The sequence below is a fragment of the Eleginops maclovinus genome, chromosome 5, assembly GCF_036324505.1.
Source record: "Eleginops maclovinus isolate JMC-PN-2008 ecotype Puerto Natales chromosome 5, JC_Emac_rtc_rv5, whole genome shotgun sequence".
In the NCBI taxonomy this organism is placed as follows: Eukaryota; Metazoa; Chordata; class Actinopteri; order Perciformes; family Eleginopidae; genus Eleginops; species Eleginops maclovinus.
Genome location: NC_086353.1, coordinates 1184244 through 1202654, shown reverse-complemented (window position 1 = coordinate 1202654; position 18411 = coordinate 1184244). Strand labels below are relative to the sequence as shown.

Here is an 18411-nt window from a genome sequence, read left to right as displayed (position 1 = left end):
AGCGAAAAAATGGTCCAATTAGAGAACCAATTATTATTTTTAGAGAGAAACTAGAAACACAAATTGAAAAGCTAAACACAAAATTAGGAATACAGAAACCCTAAGACTGGTCCCGCCCACCCTAGCAGCTATTTGTTTAATCATAGACCTATTGATTAAATACTGTAGCTATACATTTTGAAGACGTAGCAAAAAAAAGGTTGTAACAACAAGGCGAGATGGCTCCAGGTTTCAAACACATCTGAAATCTCCGGGGTGATGGAGTTCATTTCATTGTGGGAAGCCAAAACCATAACTATGATATTCTCGAAGATATTTTATTGCATCAGCTCAACACACAAACACCGCAGAGCTGACATAAACTACGGGGTTTGAACGCACCGCACACCAGTGTGTATCATCAGTGTGTTCTCAGGTCTTTTGCTCCGTCACACCCCTGCTGTTTACCTCTCTGGCTGGCAAGTTAATTGGCAGAAAATAAAAAGAATTCACCACTTACCACCCACATTCATTAATAGCTCACTAATCACCACTACCCCCCCCCACCCCCCCCCCCACCCCCACAACAAATACATTTTATTTTCAACAGAAATTCTTCAATTTGCACACTCACACACACACACACACACACACACACACACACACACACACACAAACTCCCTCCCCTCTCCTTTAATTGTTTTTAATTTGTTTCTCGTTAGCACTCCTGCACCTCCCTCTCCTTTCACATCTTCTTCCTCTAACGGGGTGCAGGGAGAGGAAGGGGAGGGCGTTTCATGGTGGAAGTCAAATGGGAAGCAAGTAGAATCAGATTTGGTTCATTACCAAGTAGGTAGGTACACATCAGAGGAATTTGATTCAGTGTAAACGTTGCAAACAGAGACACGGAAAGAAGAATATAAAAAATAAAAGACAATATTTACACATAAATATAAATATGTAAGAAACTGAGTACAGGACAATCAAATATGACAAATATTCAAAGTGGAGAGCTGTGCAGGTTTAAAAAGAGGTAATGTGGAGCGCAAGGTTCAACGCGTTGTGCAGGATTTACAGTATTAAAGATTGGTTCCTATGATTGTGCATTATTGTTTCTATGGGGTGGATAACAGTCACTCTCAGTGGGGGTCCCGGGCCTTGTTGAGGAGGCCGGTAGCAGACGGGGAAGAAGCTGTTCTTATGGTGCAAGGTTTTGGTTAAGGTAGGAGTGAAATCTCCAGAGAATCCGAAGCAGAGGTAATGTGCACAGAGGTAATAATTTGAAATATTTCCAGGGAAGGAGCACTGAGTCCACCCTCATGCTCCTTCCTGCTCTCCACCACGTAATGAAATAATTAGATAATTAGATGAGTAATTGGACTGATTCTTATTCCTCTTTCCTCCCGCTGTGGCATCTGCGCGGCTGAAAGAAAATGAGAAAAAACAAACATATATTTAGAGCTGCACCACACCCCGAGTCCAATTCAACACCAATGCATCATGGGTGGGAAATGACAAACCCCCCCAAATTCACCTTGACCAACCGCTTTCATTTTTTAATGCATTGACTCTGTGTGTGTGTGTGTGTGTGTGTGTGTGTGTGCGTGTGTGTGTGTGTGTGTGTGTGCGTGCGTGCTTGCTTGCGTGCGTGCGTGCGTGCGTGCGTGCGTGCGTGTAGGAGAGGAGAGCGATTCGTTGCACATGCATTCATCCGATGTGCTGCTGTTTGATGTTGGGGGGTGATTCGTCAGCCAATCAGAGAGCCCTTCTTCTTCTTCTTCTTCCTCTTCTTCTTCTTCTTCTTCTTCTTCTTCTTCTTCGAGCCATGACCACGTTGAAATGTTGGTGACTGAAAGTATGACTGGCCGTGGAAGCATAATGTGAAACCTCTAAATCCCTCCTTTTTGATGTGAAGTGTGTATAGATTCACCTTTCTAGTGAGGCACCGCACAATTTTGATTGCATTTGGAGACTCTCTGCTGCATTAATAAGCAACTGTGTGTGTGTGTGTGTGTGTGTGTGTGTGTGTGTGTAGATGTGTGTGTGCAATTGTGGTGCGTTAGTCACAGAAATAGCTGCCAGCGCACATCAGCCTCCTTTGAGCTCATCACCGGATACTTCAGAGGGAGAGAGATGAGATGAGATTAGGGATTTGGTTTCCAGAGAAGCCGTCAGATAGAATCGACACACTGTGTTTAGGCTGTGTGTGTTTCATTCTTTATGTATGTGTGTGTGTGTGTTTTGCAGTTTGTTTGAGTCTCTGTGTTTTACCACGCCTTTGGCCAATCATGCACATATTTGCTTTATTCATTTTCCCCCTCATTCCCCTGCACACACACACATGAACATACATACACACACTGCCAGAGGTGGTTGTGACATGCAGTAAACAAGCTTTTGTATTTATATTTGTTCCCACACAAAAATGGTTCAATAGATTCACTGAGGTGTGTTTCCTGCAGAGAATAAAGGATTCTGTTGATCTCTGTCAGGTTTTTCTCCGCTTAAAAACGTCCCTCCTTAAAATGACTTCTCGTTCAACAAGAAAATGGAGATTGTGAACAATTTGCGTAAAAAAATAGTTACGATTCTCATGATTTACCAGTTTGTGGATCCATTACTGAGGCAGGACAGTCTAATTCAATTAGAAGTGAGGCGAGTTTCTACTTTGATGACTTTCCTTTAGTTTTTATCTGTATAAGATACTGAACCCTGAGTTGCTCCCGATGGCCAACGGTGTGTGAGTGTGTGTGTGTGAGTGTTCGCTTCCCTAGAGCAAGTGGTGCCGCTCTGCATGAATGAGGTGTGAATGGGTGAATGACTCGTAGTATGTGAGGGGTCCACAAGACCTGATAAAGAGCTATACAAGTACACTCCATTTCCCATTTATCCTTCCACATTGGTTCTTTTAATAATAGCCATGTTCGGTCTGTATTTCGATCTATATATGCACTAAAAAACAAGGAGAATAATTGCCAATTGTCAGACACATAAGCAAGATTTTCTTCCATTCATGTGAGATGAAGAAATCCTGACAGCCGTTCCTTTCGCAACATCAACATTTAATCACAATTCAGCCGTGTACATATTAATGCAGCCATGAGGAGGTTATTTTTTTACAAACAATTCCCCCAACAGGCTGTAATAAAATACTAGAAAAAAGTTTGATGTGATCACGTGTTGATTACAGTGATAATAAAGATTTCCTGCGTCCTTTCTCCTGGTCGTGTGTCCTCTGTCGCTTTGAAATCAGACCCTCGATCTCCGCTGAGGCACCAAGGTCGTCGTGGGTTTTATTTCTTTCCAGCAGTCAGTCAAACATCATCCAGTCAGTCAAACTAGACAGCAGGTCCTTGGGGGGACATCTGACAACAATGTCACAAACGTCACACGGAAGAAAGAGCCTTTCAAAGGGCGAGGAAGAGCTTTCAGAAACAGATTCACTATAAATACGGAGGCCGAAGAATGTCCAGAGATCGATCTGAGTGTCATTGTTGTGAAATGAAATGCATAAAAAAAAGAAAAGGGAAAGTGTTGTAAACAGAAAAGGACAGATGTGTGGTTCAGGGATGGATTCCTCCATTAGATTTGAGTCATAGCATAAAATAACGTCACACGTTTGATGATACTTAGATGTTTGTCAAGCAGGATGATCTCCACATACTGACATCACTTTATGATCTGTCAAGCTATAAATGAACTCCAAATCTATAAAAGTTGATCTGAAAACCATTGACTTGTTAGACAATGGAACAGGAAGTGACAAAATGCTATCTCTTTTCCTTGTCATTCCTACTCCACTCTATTGGAAAAGACGATGGCTTGCTAGCTAGCTGTTCACTTAGCTCATAAGGTTGAGGGTAGCCACATTTTCTACATTTTGTTTAATTTACACATTTCCATCTTTGACTTGGAAGCTTGAGGGATTTTTTAACAGAAACTCGGAACAAAATCCCTGAATAGCTTTTGACTTTTAAAGTGTAGCATGTTAGCAAACATCTATCTACACATTAAGAAAAGAGCAATATGAGCATAATGTGGTCTCATGTTCGTGGACGCATGTGTAATGTTCATTATCTGTTTGTCCACAAAGTCTTCCAAATAGTGTCCGGTGATAACTATTCTATTTCTACTGCTGTTTAAGGCTTTAGCAAGCTAGCCTATGTTAGCTCTTTCCAAGGTGCACTTAGCTTGTGCTTGGTTTTGCTTACAGATACACATGTGACATAAACAAACGTGAAATGGTACATTTTAAACGTTAGTATCATGTGCATGTTGATACACGACAGATGATAGCGATCTTCGTTCATGCTCCTTGGGTCGGTGCGTCGAAATGTCTTAATATTGAAGACCATTCAAAGGAACACACTGGGACACAACAGATCATCTATAAGATTAGCTACACATCTATTTTTCAGATTTACTTACGGCTGAATTAAACAAACTGTATGGTCACTTTGAGTTGACTCCAAATCACAGAAATATGTGTGGAAAAATAGATTAGTCAGCCAGTATATTTCAGTTTTAGTGTTTCTGCTTGCTGACTTGTCATGTGATGTCCTCGTGTATTTCCAAATCCTGAACCCCCCCCCCCCCCCCCCCCCCGGCCATGTCTCTGGGGTGGATTACATGTATTAACTGCATGAAGGTTATAATCAGGGTTAAAGTGCAAAGAGTTACACTGAATGTTATTTCTAACTTTCTTAAAAGAAGCAGTCTCTGTGGAAATGGCTCCAGCTAATTGGAGAGCAAAGATCATTGAGATGAAAGAGGTCTGCTGCACCATTGATTTGTAAAGCTTCCTCCATCTTGGATTACATTCTCACCACAACTTTAAAAGTTAAATAACACCCAGAGAAGACTTTCGAGATAAGCGTTTTGGTGGTGATTGAGTACCTTGTTTTGAGGGACTTTTTGTTATTGAAGATTGAGTTTCTGTAAATGGCTCTTGATCTTTTAAAGGGGCTTCCTGGAGCAGCTTTAAGTGGCTAAGATGGCACATTAAAAAGAGTATATAGGGGCAATAACAGGCATGTGAACGATGACCCTGATGCAGGGGATTTTAGGCTTCCTACAGCGGCATTGGTTGAAATGAACACATGTTTACTTGATTGAAAGACGACTGAAGAACTTCTGTAGACAGTCTGAAGTTTGCTTGGCATCCTGGCCAAAGAGAACTGACTAAATAAAGTCAAAATAAATATTGCTCCCAAAAGTTTTCCTATCATTTTTTCTTACATTTTCAACAGTGAACTTACTGAAACACCTCATACCTCATTTCCCATGATTATATATTAACTCCTCTAAAATCAAAGGCTTCTTTGAACATCTTCAAAATGCTTACTGCGCACAGACCAAGGAAGAAGCCTTAGTTCAAAGTGTGCATGCACTAGCTCACTGCACATAAATAGTTTATTGTTAATTAGTAAGGTTGAATTTTTGCAGGAAATAAGATCTAAAGCTAACAAACACATACCCATTTAGTTCAGTAGGATAATCTCCACACATTAACACCTTTTTATGATTTTTTAATTAAAAAGTTAATGTTGGGCTATAAAGGAACTACAGCACGGTCACATGACTTCATATCTCCACCGCTAAGCTAAAGGCGGCTAATGTTGGGCTATAAAGGAACTACAGCACGGTCACATGACTTCACGTCTCCACCGCTAAGCTAAAGGCGGCTAATGTTGGGCTATAAAGGAACTACAGCACGGTCACATGACTTCACGTCACCACAGCTAAGCTAAAGGCGGCTAATGTTGGGCTATAAAGGAACTACAGCACGGTCACATGACTTCACGTCACCACCGCTAAGCTAAAGGAGGCTAATGTTGGGCTATAAAGGAACTACAGCACGGTCACATGACTTCACGTCACCACCGCTAAGCTAAAGGCGGCTAATGTTGGGCTATAAAGGAACTACAGCACGGTCACATGACTTCACGTCTCCACCGCTAAGCTAAAGGCGGCTAATGTTGGGCTATAAAGGAACTACAGCACGGTCACATGACTTCACGTCTCCACCGCTAAGCTAAAGGCGGCTAATGTTGGGCTATAAAGCTCCTGCAGCTTCTAACCCTGTTCATTGGAAGTAACTTTGATAAGAATGCAATAACCAGTGTTTTCAGGAGAAAACATTAAATGCAACGCCCACAAACGGTGTCAGGTCTGAAGTTTTGTCGGCTTGTTGATCCTCCACATCTCTCTCCTTCATGTTGTCTCACTTCCTCCTCTCTTGAGCTCCTGTTAGGGTTAATTAGGTATTGATTTGATCAGGGCCAGGCGAGGGGCCCTGTGCTGAGGGCTTTGGTCATGCTAAATTATTAATGCTCATGCAGCAACTATATATAGCTTAGGTACAATGGTCACAAGAAAGCCAAACATCAGTTCCCTGTTTCTGTGCCTTCGCTCCCTGTTACCTCACAGATGGATTGGGATGTTTCCTTCAGTGTCGAATTGGTTTCCAAACAGCTGTTAGAAATGGCAGAGATGCAATTTTTTGTGTGTGTGTGTGAGAGTGTATGTGCTTTGATTTAATAAGCATGCTCCTGATGAATTTTTGAGCAGCTGAGTTGCTCTCAGCTGCACCGGGAGTGTTTGTGTTTGTTTTTTTCCCTGCGTGTTTCTATGTAGTACGGGCTGGATTTCCCTGTTGCCATGTCCACACAGAAGCCGATAAATCGAGCGTTTCCTGGTAATTTATTAAATGTTCTCCATTGAAAGAGAAAACAGCTTATGGCTCATCTTTTTACTCCTCTTGCACAGCCTGCAGTTTCTGTTTGGTCTCTGCAACAAACAAATAGGCTGGTACCAACAGTTTCTTTTCAGGAATATATCTTATTGATGATACCCTACACATGTTTCCTGCCTATCGGTCTATACCTACATTTTCCTCCACTTTAATGTCCATTAAAGTCTGGTTTTAACGTGTAAAGCTTTTGGTTTCTTTTTTCCCACTTATTGACTTGGTTGGCAGTCCTTCATCCTTTCATAGATGTGTATTATTTTTGAATTTGTGGTGTGGAAGTTTGTTTTCTTTTACACAGCGACAAAAGACAAACCCTGACAGACTCGATGATTTGTTATCGATGTGCACAAAGAGGAGTTTCCCCGGTATCTACTGTACACTGTCTTCATACAGCTACTTGTGGTGGGTTCTTACGCAATGGAGAGTGCTGACATAGCAGAGCAACAAATGAGCTAGCAGCCCGGCTCAAATGGTTTAATTAATTATGAAAAAACTGACTTATTGTTGAGTTACTAACCTAAAAACAATATTGAAGCGAACCAATTTAAAAGGGCCTGTTTTTGTCAAGTTTTCACGTATGAGTCACCGTTTTGTGTCTTTACATACTATTGGTTGTTGTTTTTTTCCGTTTCTGCTACAGATGTGGATTAGCTCAGTGTCTTGTGATCTCCCCCCACCCCCCCCCCACTGAATGCATATATATGTGTGTATTTTTGTATGTTTTTGTGCATGTGTGTGTCTAAGTGTGTGTCACGCTGCTCTCGGCTGCACTGCTGGACTCTGTGCAGTGACACAAAGTGACACAATGGAGGTTTCAGATATTGGGGACAGTGTGTGTGTGTGTGTGTGTGTGTGTGTGTGTGTTCACATGCATTTTTGCATAACACACTGACAGATTCCCAGATGCCATAATGTGTGTGTGTGTGTGTTTGTGTGTGGTCTCTCACTCTCTCTCTCTCTTCTCTACCATGTCATGTGTGAATGCTTTTGGGCCCAGTTCACTGGCTGACCTACATTTCTGGAGCTTTTTTTGCCCCGTGGCTCAGGAGACTTTTTTTCGCTGTTATCTCATCCAGCCAATCACATCTCCTAATCTCGTTTGTCCAATCACATCCTGGATCTCATCTGTCCAACCGCGGCCTGTGCCTCTCGGCGGAGTCGTCATCCTCTTCTTAACGCCGCAGATGCGTTTGTGACTGTCACTTTAAATATGGAAGCGTTCTCCGTCTTGTGGCTTGAATCGCATTGGCACGTGTAACTTTGACTCTCAGTGATGATTTCTCACGCTGAACCCCTAATTATTTCCCCCCTTCTGACTTGAAAGCAGAGCTGTGTTTCTGAGCATATTGGCAGCTGCAGAGCGGGGGGGAAAATTGCAGCTTTTGAAAATTCTTTGAAGCTTTCGGGTTTTTGTTATCAAAGCTGCCTTTGTAGGCCGCATGAATTTTGCATGTGCAGGTTTAAGGGAACTTTGTGATGTGCCAGAGTGTGTGTTAATGTATGCGTGTGTGTGAGGGGGTAGTGGTGGAGTAGCCTAATTTAAGAAAGCGAGGAGAGAGGAGGTTAAAAGAAAAAGGAATGCTGATTTGGGCTATAGGAAGAATATGATGGTGATGGGATGAATTTTCTAAGCATCATCTAAAAAACTTGACGTCCAAAAATCTAATTTGTCCTCTCCTGCTGATGTTCAGGTGTATACCAGTATGTAGAGTCTCTACTTTAAAGAGTCCTCTCCTGCTGATGTTCAGGTGTATATCAGTATGTAGAGTCTCTACTTTAAAGAGTCCTCTCCTGCTGATGTTCAGGTGTATATCAGTATGTAGTGTCTCTCCTGGGACATGTCTCCATGCTTTAATGTTCAGAAAGCTCTTTATGTTTCTCATACTGTCTGTGCTGCAGCACCTCTTTTCACCCTCTTTCTGAAACCAGAGCCCAGTCTGCTCTGATTGGTTAACTGGCCGGCTCTGTTGTGATTGGTCAACCACTTAGAGATGTCCCGCCCCTTAGCCTATAATGTACAATGTGTTGGAGCGCTAGCCAATAATGTTCTATAGTGATGTCACTATGTTCACAAAGGTGTCCAATGGAGGTGTTTCAGGTGTGGGCACACCATCTAAAAAAATCGCAACTATTGCAGCAGTTTTTAAGCGGTCTGCCCCAATCTGTGTGTGTGTGTGTGTGTGTGTGCGTGTATGTGTGTGTGTGTGTGTGTGTGTGTGTGTGTGTGTGTGTGTGTGTGTGTGTGTGTGTGTGTGTGTGTGTGTGTGTGTGTGTGTGTTTGAACTGCTTATCATATCATACCATCACCACATGCTAGGTCTTGCAGAAATTAAATGGATAAGACAATTTAAGTTGTTTCTGGCATTGAGCCAAAACAAGCTAAAGCATTGGTAACTCTCACACACACACACACACACACACACACACACAGTTTTCGTCATGGCATTAGTATATTATGGTATTTATGCATGCATTTCCATGCCCATAATCAGGGAAGCCCTCACTGATTTGAAAATGAGCAGATTTTCAGAATGAACTGAAATTAATTAAAATATTTTTGTAAAAAAGTGGCAGCAGTGTTTGGGAATTGGCACTGAGGCTGTGATAATGCTCACTGCTCCTCAGTGTTTATATCAACGCTGAGGAAGATGTTGCAACAGGAAATAACGGCAGCGCGTGTTGAACCACGATCGCCATCTTTATATTAAATTCCTCCGTGCTTGTTTTGACTAGAGACACTACATACTGATATACACCTGAACATCAGCAGGAGAGGACTCTTTAAAGTAGAGACACTACATACTGATATACACCTGTATATCAGCAGGAGAGGACTCTTTAAAGTAGAGACGCTACATACTGATATACACCTGAACATCAGCAGGAGAGGACTCTTTAAAGTAGAGACGCTACATACTGATATACACCTGAACATCAGCAGGAGAGGACTCTTTAAAGTAGAGACACTACATACTGATACACACCTGAACATCAGCAGGAGAGGACTCTTTAAAGTAGAGACGCTACATACTGATATACACCTGAACATCAGCAGGAGAGGACTCTTTAAAGTAGAGACACTACATACTGATATACACCTGAACATCAGCAGGAGAGGACTCTTTAAAGTAGAGACACTCCATACTGATATACACCTGAACATCAGCAGGAGAGGACTCTTTAAAGCAGAGACACTACATACTGATACACACCTGAACATCAGCAGGAGAGGACTCTTTAAAGTAGAGACACTACATACTGATACACACCTGAACATCAGCAGGAGAGGACTCTTTAAATAACAGAGGAACATTTTATCACAGGCTGTTCTTTTTATCAGGTTAATATATTCCTGCAGTGTTAATTATGTGGCCTGACAAGTGGCTGCACTTGAACTGTGTGTGTGTGTGTGTGTGTGTATGTGTGTGTGTGTGTGTGTGTGTGTGTGTGTGTGTGTGTGTGTGTGTGTGTGTGTTTGTGTGTGTATGTGTGTCTTTGCTCCAGTAACCTTTCTGTTCCACGCTAAAATTCACACACACACACACACACACACACACACACACACACATCCACATGTCTTTGTCTCCCTTTCTCAATCTCCTTTTAATGGAGGATAAGGTTGGAGTGGGGGTGGGGGGGTGGAGGAGGTGAGGAAGGTAGGGGGGAGGGGGGGTCAGTTTGAAAATTGCAATATGTATTTATGTTGCGCCGTATGTGGTTGCCAGGCAACAGCAGAGCGAGGTATATGTGTACAGTTAATAAAAAAAGTGAGTGACATTAGCCTGGTGTCTTAGAGGTAAAGCGCTCATTTGCTTCAAGAAATATGAAGAAGGATGAGGGTGTGTGGGTGTGTGTGTGTGTGTGTGTGTGTGTGTGTGTAGGTGCACATGTGTGTGTAGCTCTATTGTGTGTGTTTATGCATAATACGTGCTTACCCAGACTCATTGTTGTAGATTTTTGTGGTGTATTTCTGTTTGTGTGTTCCTTAAAAGCCTCTGCACAACCTTGTCTATTGTGTCCGAGGGTGTGTGTGTGTGTGTGTGTGTGTGTGTGTGTGTGTGTGAGTGTAATGCTCTTTGTCTAGATATGTGTGTCTAAAAACCGCTCCATTGTCTGAAACAATGCACATGTGTGAATGTGATATTATTTTATTATAGTTAATAAAACCTCATAGTTACACCCCTGACATGTCAGACTGAAAGCTGCTTTGTGCTGCTATTTTTTATATTTCTACTTATTTATTTTCTTGCAATGGCAGATCGATGGGGGCTGTGCATCAGCGAAACAAACCCTATGGGAAAAGCACTCTGTTGTTTATGTTCCTAACCCTTCAAAAGATGGAATAAACTCTCAAAAATCCTTTCATTTTGAAGTTTGACAGCTGTGTTTGTGTTCCGTGTTTTAAACTGGTGTCATTTTGTTGTTTTGATAGCAAACATGTCCGCTTGCATTAACATCACATCTCTTTTTTCCCGTAGGCTTTGAAAGCATCTTGGAAGGCTTGTTTGGGCCGGGACTAGTCAACGATATCACTCTATTCCAAGGTAAACAAAAACACAAACAAATATGCATTTCTACCTATTGCAAAATGAAAAACAGCTTTATTTGGATTAAAAATGACCAATTCCTGTTCAGGAATCTTAACCTATGACACAGAAATGACTGGAAAAAAAAAAGACATCTAACAAACAAATCAATAAGGTAAATAAATCTGTAAAACAGTATTGACGTGTTTCTGACAGTAATTACATTGATTTAGTTTTTTCTGTAAATTGATTTTGACATGTTTTGAATATATCTCGTAAAGAAGTACATGCCTAGTTTAATTTAAGGCTTTAAAATGAGCATACCTTTTAAGAATATGCCAAAAAGACAATGAACAGTGCCTCCTCATCCATTAATCAATACAATATGATACTTACAGACATGTATTGCCATGCCAACAGAATGGACAATACTGCCAAAACAGCTTAGAAGACAATATGATTAATTCATACAACGGCCATGTGTAATTTATGCCAAATATGGCATGCTGGAAAATCCTGACAGATGTCGAGCTGCAGAGGGAAGGAAAAACAAGAAGCTGGTTCCTGATGCTCTCTCTCTGTCTGTTTCTGAAGCTGAAACGGACAAAAATGCTTCTTTTAAAACAGCCTTAAGAGTCAGAGAGTGACGTACGGAAGCTGCTTTCAGAGTAACAAGTCTGTCTGGTTTTTTGGTTTGTCTACAAAGGTGAAGACCAAGGTGACAGATGTTGATCACCATAGATGTTTCTTTAATTTAAATGTGGTACTCTTTATTTTTACAGTAGTTAGGAGGCAGCTCAGAGAAAAAGAGGCTCACAGACTGATGAGAAGACGAGGGCTTATGTATAAACACTTTTGGCTGCTTGGAACTGAATGAAAATAAGGGGGGTTTTCCCTTTCCTGTAGTGTATTATAAAGGTTTTAGTGCATGTAAATGGTCTCATGCTCCTATTTACTTGCGCTCCAACACATTGTACGTGATAGGCTAAGGGGCGGGACATCTCTAAGCAGCTAACCAATTAGAGCAGACTGGGCTCTGGTTTCAGACAGAGGGTGAAAAATAAAGAGCTTTTTGAACATTAAAGCAAGGAGACACGTCCCAGTAGAGACACTACATACTGATACGAACCTGAAGATGAGAATGTCCTCTTTAGTATATATTTTTTAAGTTAACTTTTTCTCAACAGAACTTCACACAGAATGTGAAAAATACTTGGCAAAAGAGATGTATTTTTTTAAAACCAAGGTAGATTTTTTCCCCCTGTGCACAATGAATTTATAAAAGCCCTATACAAAAATGATTCACTGGCCATTTTTCGCATCTTTGAGAAGCTTTTCTGAAAAGCCCTTGATGTGTGAAGCCCTAAAGTCATGTACAAAACCAATCTGGATCTCAGGAGGATATAAGAACGGTTTTATGCGGTGTCTGCAGTTATGTAATATGTCATTTATTTATAGGTCATTCATTTTGCAATGCCCCAGTATCTGAATACATATATGTATGTTATTTAGGCAGCTTAAAGCCCCAAAGCCCTGAGTAAATGCACTTATATAACCTGAAACATGGTCACCAAAATGTGATCTGATTCAATGTAAACCGACACTGAATGCCATGAGGATAAAGCGAGAATGACCAACAACCCTGCCTTAACGTACACATCTCTCTCGCTCTCTGAGAAACGAGGTCAGCCTGCTGTCCTGGAGTCATGTGACCCCCCTCCCCCTCCAACTTAAGGCATTTTTAGAATATTTCTGGCTTGTCTACGTCATTTTCACTCATGCATTACACTTCCACTTAAACACACACAATCTCTCCGAGTAACTCACTTGCTCTAACACGGAGCTGCAGGCACACACTGATTTCACCTATTCTCAACTACTATCCCAACCAAAACTACGTGGGCTTCATAAATAGATCAGTTCAGGAAGTACCATGGATATAATTGAAAGCCAAGAGAAAGGGAGAAAGAACGAGTGAATAAAATCATGTGCTTTCACATTATCTCGAGTTAAGCTGAGTTAAAAGACGAGGAATGAAAGCGTGGATTACACAAAAAGGCGAAATAACTGCAGGAGAATATTATTGGTCCGGGGCTTTTTTCTGGGTGTATGGTATGTCAAGGTTAAGAGTAATGTTGTTTTTTTATAACACACTCTACAATAGGATTTACGTATATATAAACCTGTCTAACAAAACTCGATTTGTTGATGCCTTCTTTGGAAAAATCCGCCTGGTCTTTTCCATCGTTCAATATTCGTGCTTGAGTAATAAAGTCTGCCGTCTATAGAGCCTTGTTGTTGGTTTATACAATAATACAGTATATATCCCTAAAAATACACATGCAATTGGGCACACTGTGATTGGTTGAAGCCTTTATTCGTCGTGCAAAAGCTCAGAAAAATCAGCTTCATCATGGAAAGATTTTGCATTGGTTTTCCATCGTTCAGTTTTTGTAAACAGGTCAAAACGATACATTGAAATATGGATCGACTGCTCCAAAAAAGAAGTCTTTAAACGACCCCCACACACCAGTTATTGTAATGTTTTTCCACACTGCTTTGACATTGTTTATATCCACATCTGAAGTCTTTCCAAGCACAGGCTCACAATAAAAACTGTGTAAAAAAACCTAGATACGAGACTAAGTTGCAGATAAATCCACTTCCTGCTGCAGACGTATTTCATTTGCTAACCTGGTTTAGTGTCAGAAAATCTTCATTTTTCATTAGCACGATCTAAAAGAAACAAGGTTGAGGAACAGTCAGCTGGTTAATTAAATGCATGTAAACACGTCGAGCAGGGATCCCTGTCAGCGGTGTCATCTTCCTCACACACACACACACACACACACCCACACACACAGGTTGCAGGGTCACGTTAACAGAGGGACTCGAGCTAATAGGCATCTTCTCGGGTATTTTGTAAGCGGCACAACCAGAGCTTTCACACACAGCTGACCTCGGACCTGTTCATTACAGCCGCAGAAGCAGAGAAAGAGAGAGTGGCCAAAATGTCTTTTTCTCGGTCACACGGCTCTCAGGTAGGAGTGAGGAATGTGATTTGAAAAGCCAGAGCCATGGCCTGCTGTATTATAAAGAACATGATATAAATAACAGAAGCTTGTGCTGGAAGAGCTGCTGTGGAAACCAGGTTGAACTTGGTGAAGTGTGAGAGTGTTAGCATGCCATAGATGCAATTATTGTTATTTAAAGAGTCCTCTCCTGCTGATGTTCAGGTGTATATCAGTATGTAGAGTCTCTACTTTAAAGAGTCCTCTCCTGCTGATGTTCAGGTGTATATCAGTCTGTAGTGTCTCTACTTTAAAGAGTCCTCTCCTGCTGATGTTCAGGTGTATATCAGTATGTAGAGTCTCTACTTTAAAGAGTCCTCTCCTGCTGATGTTCAGGTGTATATCAGTATGTAGTGTCTCTACTTTAAAGAGTCCTCTCCTGCTGATGTTCAGGTGTATATCAGTATGTAGAGTCTCTACTTTAAAGAGTCCTCTCCTGCTGATGTTCAGGTGTATATCAGTATGTAGTGTCTCTACTTTAAAGAGTCCTCTCCTGCTGATGTTCAGGTGTATATCAGTATGTAGTGTCTCTACTTTAAAGAGTCCTCTCCTGCTGATGTTCAGGTGTATATCAGTATGTAGAGTCTCTACTTTAAAGAGTCCTCTCCTGCTGATGTTCAGGTGTATATCAGTATGTAGTGTCTCTACTTTAAAGAGTCCTCTCCTGCTGATGTTCAGGTGTATATCAGTATGTAGTGTCTCTACTTTAAAGAGTCCTCTCCTGCTGATGTTCAGGTGTATATCAGTATGTAGAGTCTCTACTTTAAAGAGTACTCTCCTGCTGATGTTCAGGTGTATATCAGTATGTAGTGTCTCTACTTTAAAGAGTCCTCTCCTGCTGATGTTCAGGTGTATATCAGTATGTAGTGTCTCTACTTTAAAGAGTCCTCTCCTGCTGATGTTCAGGTGTATATCAGTATGTAGTGTCTCTACTTTAAAGAGTCCTCTCCTGCTGATGTTCAGGTGTATATCAGTATGTAGTGTCTCTACTTTAAAGAGTCCTCTCCTGCTGATGTTCAGGTGTATATCAGTATGTAGTGTCCCCCCCTGGGACATGTCTCCATGTTTTAATGTTCAAAAAGCTCTTTATTTTTCTCATACTGCCTGTGCTGTAGCACCTCTTTTCACCCTCTGTCTGAAACCAGACCCCAGGCTGCTCTGATTGGTCAGCTGGCCGGCTCTCATGTGATTGGTCAACCCACTTAGAGATGTCCTGCCCCTTAGCATATCATGTACAATTAGTTGGAGCGCTAGACAATACATTGTTTATAGAGATGTATTCTACTTTGCTTAAGAATGCTTGATTCTGATTGGCTGGGAGGAGAGCATGAACCCGGCATGTTCCCCGCTGACTTGTCGGTTGTACTTGCTGCTGACTGAGCACAGCGTCATCAAATAGTAGATCAATACACCGCTTTTATTGTTTTCTATCACAGAAATGTCAAACATGAGGTCCATTTTAAAAATAAACCTTGTTTAAAAAAGTTTTAAAATGTGTCGGAAATCTATCGGAGGGTCAGTCGATACGTATATGTAGCAACTACGTTCTGCCTTCCATAGAAAATGCGCTGTTTTCAGTTTAAGTTCTTGTGTATCTTGCCTTTTGCTTGGTATATAGCGCCACCCTGTGGTCATGTTGCGGTACTAGAGTGAGTGTACGTAATTGCAAGCCTAGCTTCGGTCTCTTCCTGAATCACTCGACGAAGAAAGAGCACGCTTTAACACCGCTCCTGGAAATCCAACCTAAAACGTTTGAGCTTTGGTCATTATTTGTCTGTAAGTACATTTTATATGATTTCATGCTAGACTCTGTTTAGATTAACAAGAATTACGTCAAATGTGTAGGATTCTCACTTATATACGTCCAGGGTGCGATTTGACAAAAAAACAGAGGGGGGGATGTTTTTATTTATTTATTCATAGACAAGAACATTGGACTTTTAACTTGCATAACTAGGGAGAAAAAAACGCAAAAAGTAGACAGGCCCTTTTTTCGGGTCCGTGGATTAGTCCCCATCACAACATGGCAAAACTTTTAATAACCCATACATGGATTTCTATTCAACGTCACAAAAACATGCGTACGCACTAACAGGCAGAAAGCACCATAGAACAGCATCAATGCTCTCCATGAAAAGACCCTCCAATTAACTTAAATCAAACACTCAAAATAATTCACTAAATAGCACAACGTGCTGTCAACACTCAGGGACAGGTCTGGAAAACTAGACAAAGTAAACAGTCGGCTCTGGTGACAAATTTGTGGTGGCTTTTTCGTTTTTCCTATCGGGGCATTGTCTGCAGCATTTCGGCCCTCTTCTATCCACAATTCTGCAAATGGGTCCTGTAAAGTAAGATGATATGCTGCTTTGAACGCGTTTCATGTTTGGTTCAGCGCTGTTTTTCCTGCGAAGTTCCCGCACAAAAATGTTACGTTTTTGTGTTCGATGACGTTCAGAAATATGCACCGTCTGCCAGAAGGCTGCTGAATAGCCTACTCTGATGTAAAGACACTGAAGATCGTTAGATTTCAAGAGTTTAAGTAGGCTAGCAGTTAAGTTGCATTCATCGCTATCAAGGGGGGGGAAATCCTTGTCCCCACCGGAGATAAAAATAATTTAGCAGAGGTAGGGATAGGAAAACCAGAGGGGGGGAAATCCTCACCATCCCCCCCTACAAATCGCACCCTGTATACGTCTAATATACGTCAATGCTAGCTCTCGTGGTCTCGTGTGTTAGCTTGATTTGAACTTCAGAAGTGTAAACTCACGTGGTGTCATTTGATTATTTGATTACGGTTTTAGAAAAACGAAATAACTCCTGTATGTTTGCTGGAACTTCTGTGAAGAAACAAGAAAAGAAAGCCTTGTGAATTGATTTCCACTTCTTCATACTAGATAAAGCTGTTAGCTAGCATTGTTAGCTCGCACTGCGAGGGGCAGCATAGACTACGTCATTAAAGTAGGGATCAGAAGCAGCCTTGTGTGGGTGCTATATAAACTAACAGCCATTCACCGTAGTTCTAAACATTGCAGCGTTTTAAAGATGGACGAATTCATTGTCAACTATAATGTATTTGGAGTAGGGAAGACATTTGAGGACTGGCTAAAGAGCGACGAGGACAAGACCTAGGGTACCCGTTTCCGAGATCTGACAGATGAGGAACTATCTATCTAGCTATCAAGGTTTTCACCGAGTGGAAGAGCCACCAGAAGGATAGACTGACAGCGACAACTGACCCGGACACCTGCAGCGCCGAACAACTAAAGGAATTGTTGAGACGTTTTTATTCTACAGCTCAAAGCGCAGTAGGCAAGCCATACAGTGTGGCCACGATGGCCGGCATCAGAGCCTCACTGAACCGTCATTTCTCAAGGTTCCATTTATATGCGGACAGTGAGTTTACCAGCAGCTACAGGGTGTTCAAATCCAGCATGAAAACCCATCGAAAGAATGGCCAAGACGAGGCGAAACACCATCCCCACGTCACCGAGGCTGACCTGAAACTGCTGCATGAATCTGCAGCTTAATACACAGAAATGAATCGCCTGAAGAGTATTAATGCTCTTGTATAGCCTATAGGCTATTTATTAATTTGAGTTTGAGTGTATCTAACTAAAATAGCCCAAATATAATGGTTAAATAATTTTGCAAATAAAAAGGATTTGGAATAAGGAATGCATGTTTGATCGATCGTAATTAGAGGGGACTACTTTTTGAGGGAGATGAACTCAGAGTATACATTTAATAAGCATGTAATACGAATATGAAAAAGCATAATAATTAAAGTATTTGAATTGTTTTATTTTGTTGGCAAGCACGAAGTAGAATATACGGGATAATCACCGAGAGGCAGGGCAATAAACAGTTTGACATGCCCGGCTCGTGGAAGGTTACCGGTAAGCCGCCCACGAGCCGGCCATATCAAACTGTTTATTGCCCTGCCTCTCGGTGATGATCCCTTATGTCACTATGTTCTGGAAGTAAACAAAGGAGTCCAATGGAGGTGTTTGTAGAAATTAAGAGATTTCAGCCTTTGCAGACCATTTACATGCACACAAACCTACACAACACACTACAGGAA

General features: G+C 41.5%; 1 protein-coding gene across 1 annotated transcript in view; it reads left to right on the top strand.

The window, feature by feature from the left end:
* lcor (ligand dependent nuclear receptor corepressor) overlaps positions 1 to 18411 on the top strand; it is an 81589-nt gene that overhangs the window by 30387 nt on the left and 32791 nt on the right. Inside the window, exon 2 of the mRNA XM_063883626.1 lies at positions 11209 to 11274. Coding sequence (XP_063739696.1) covers positions 11209 to 11274 — 66 coding nt within the window. The remainder of the gene's footprint in view (positions 1 to 11208; positions 11275 to 18411) is intronic.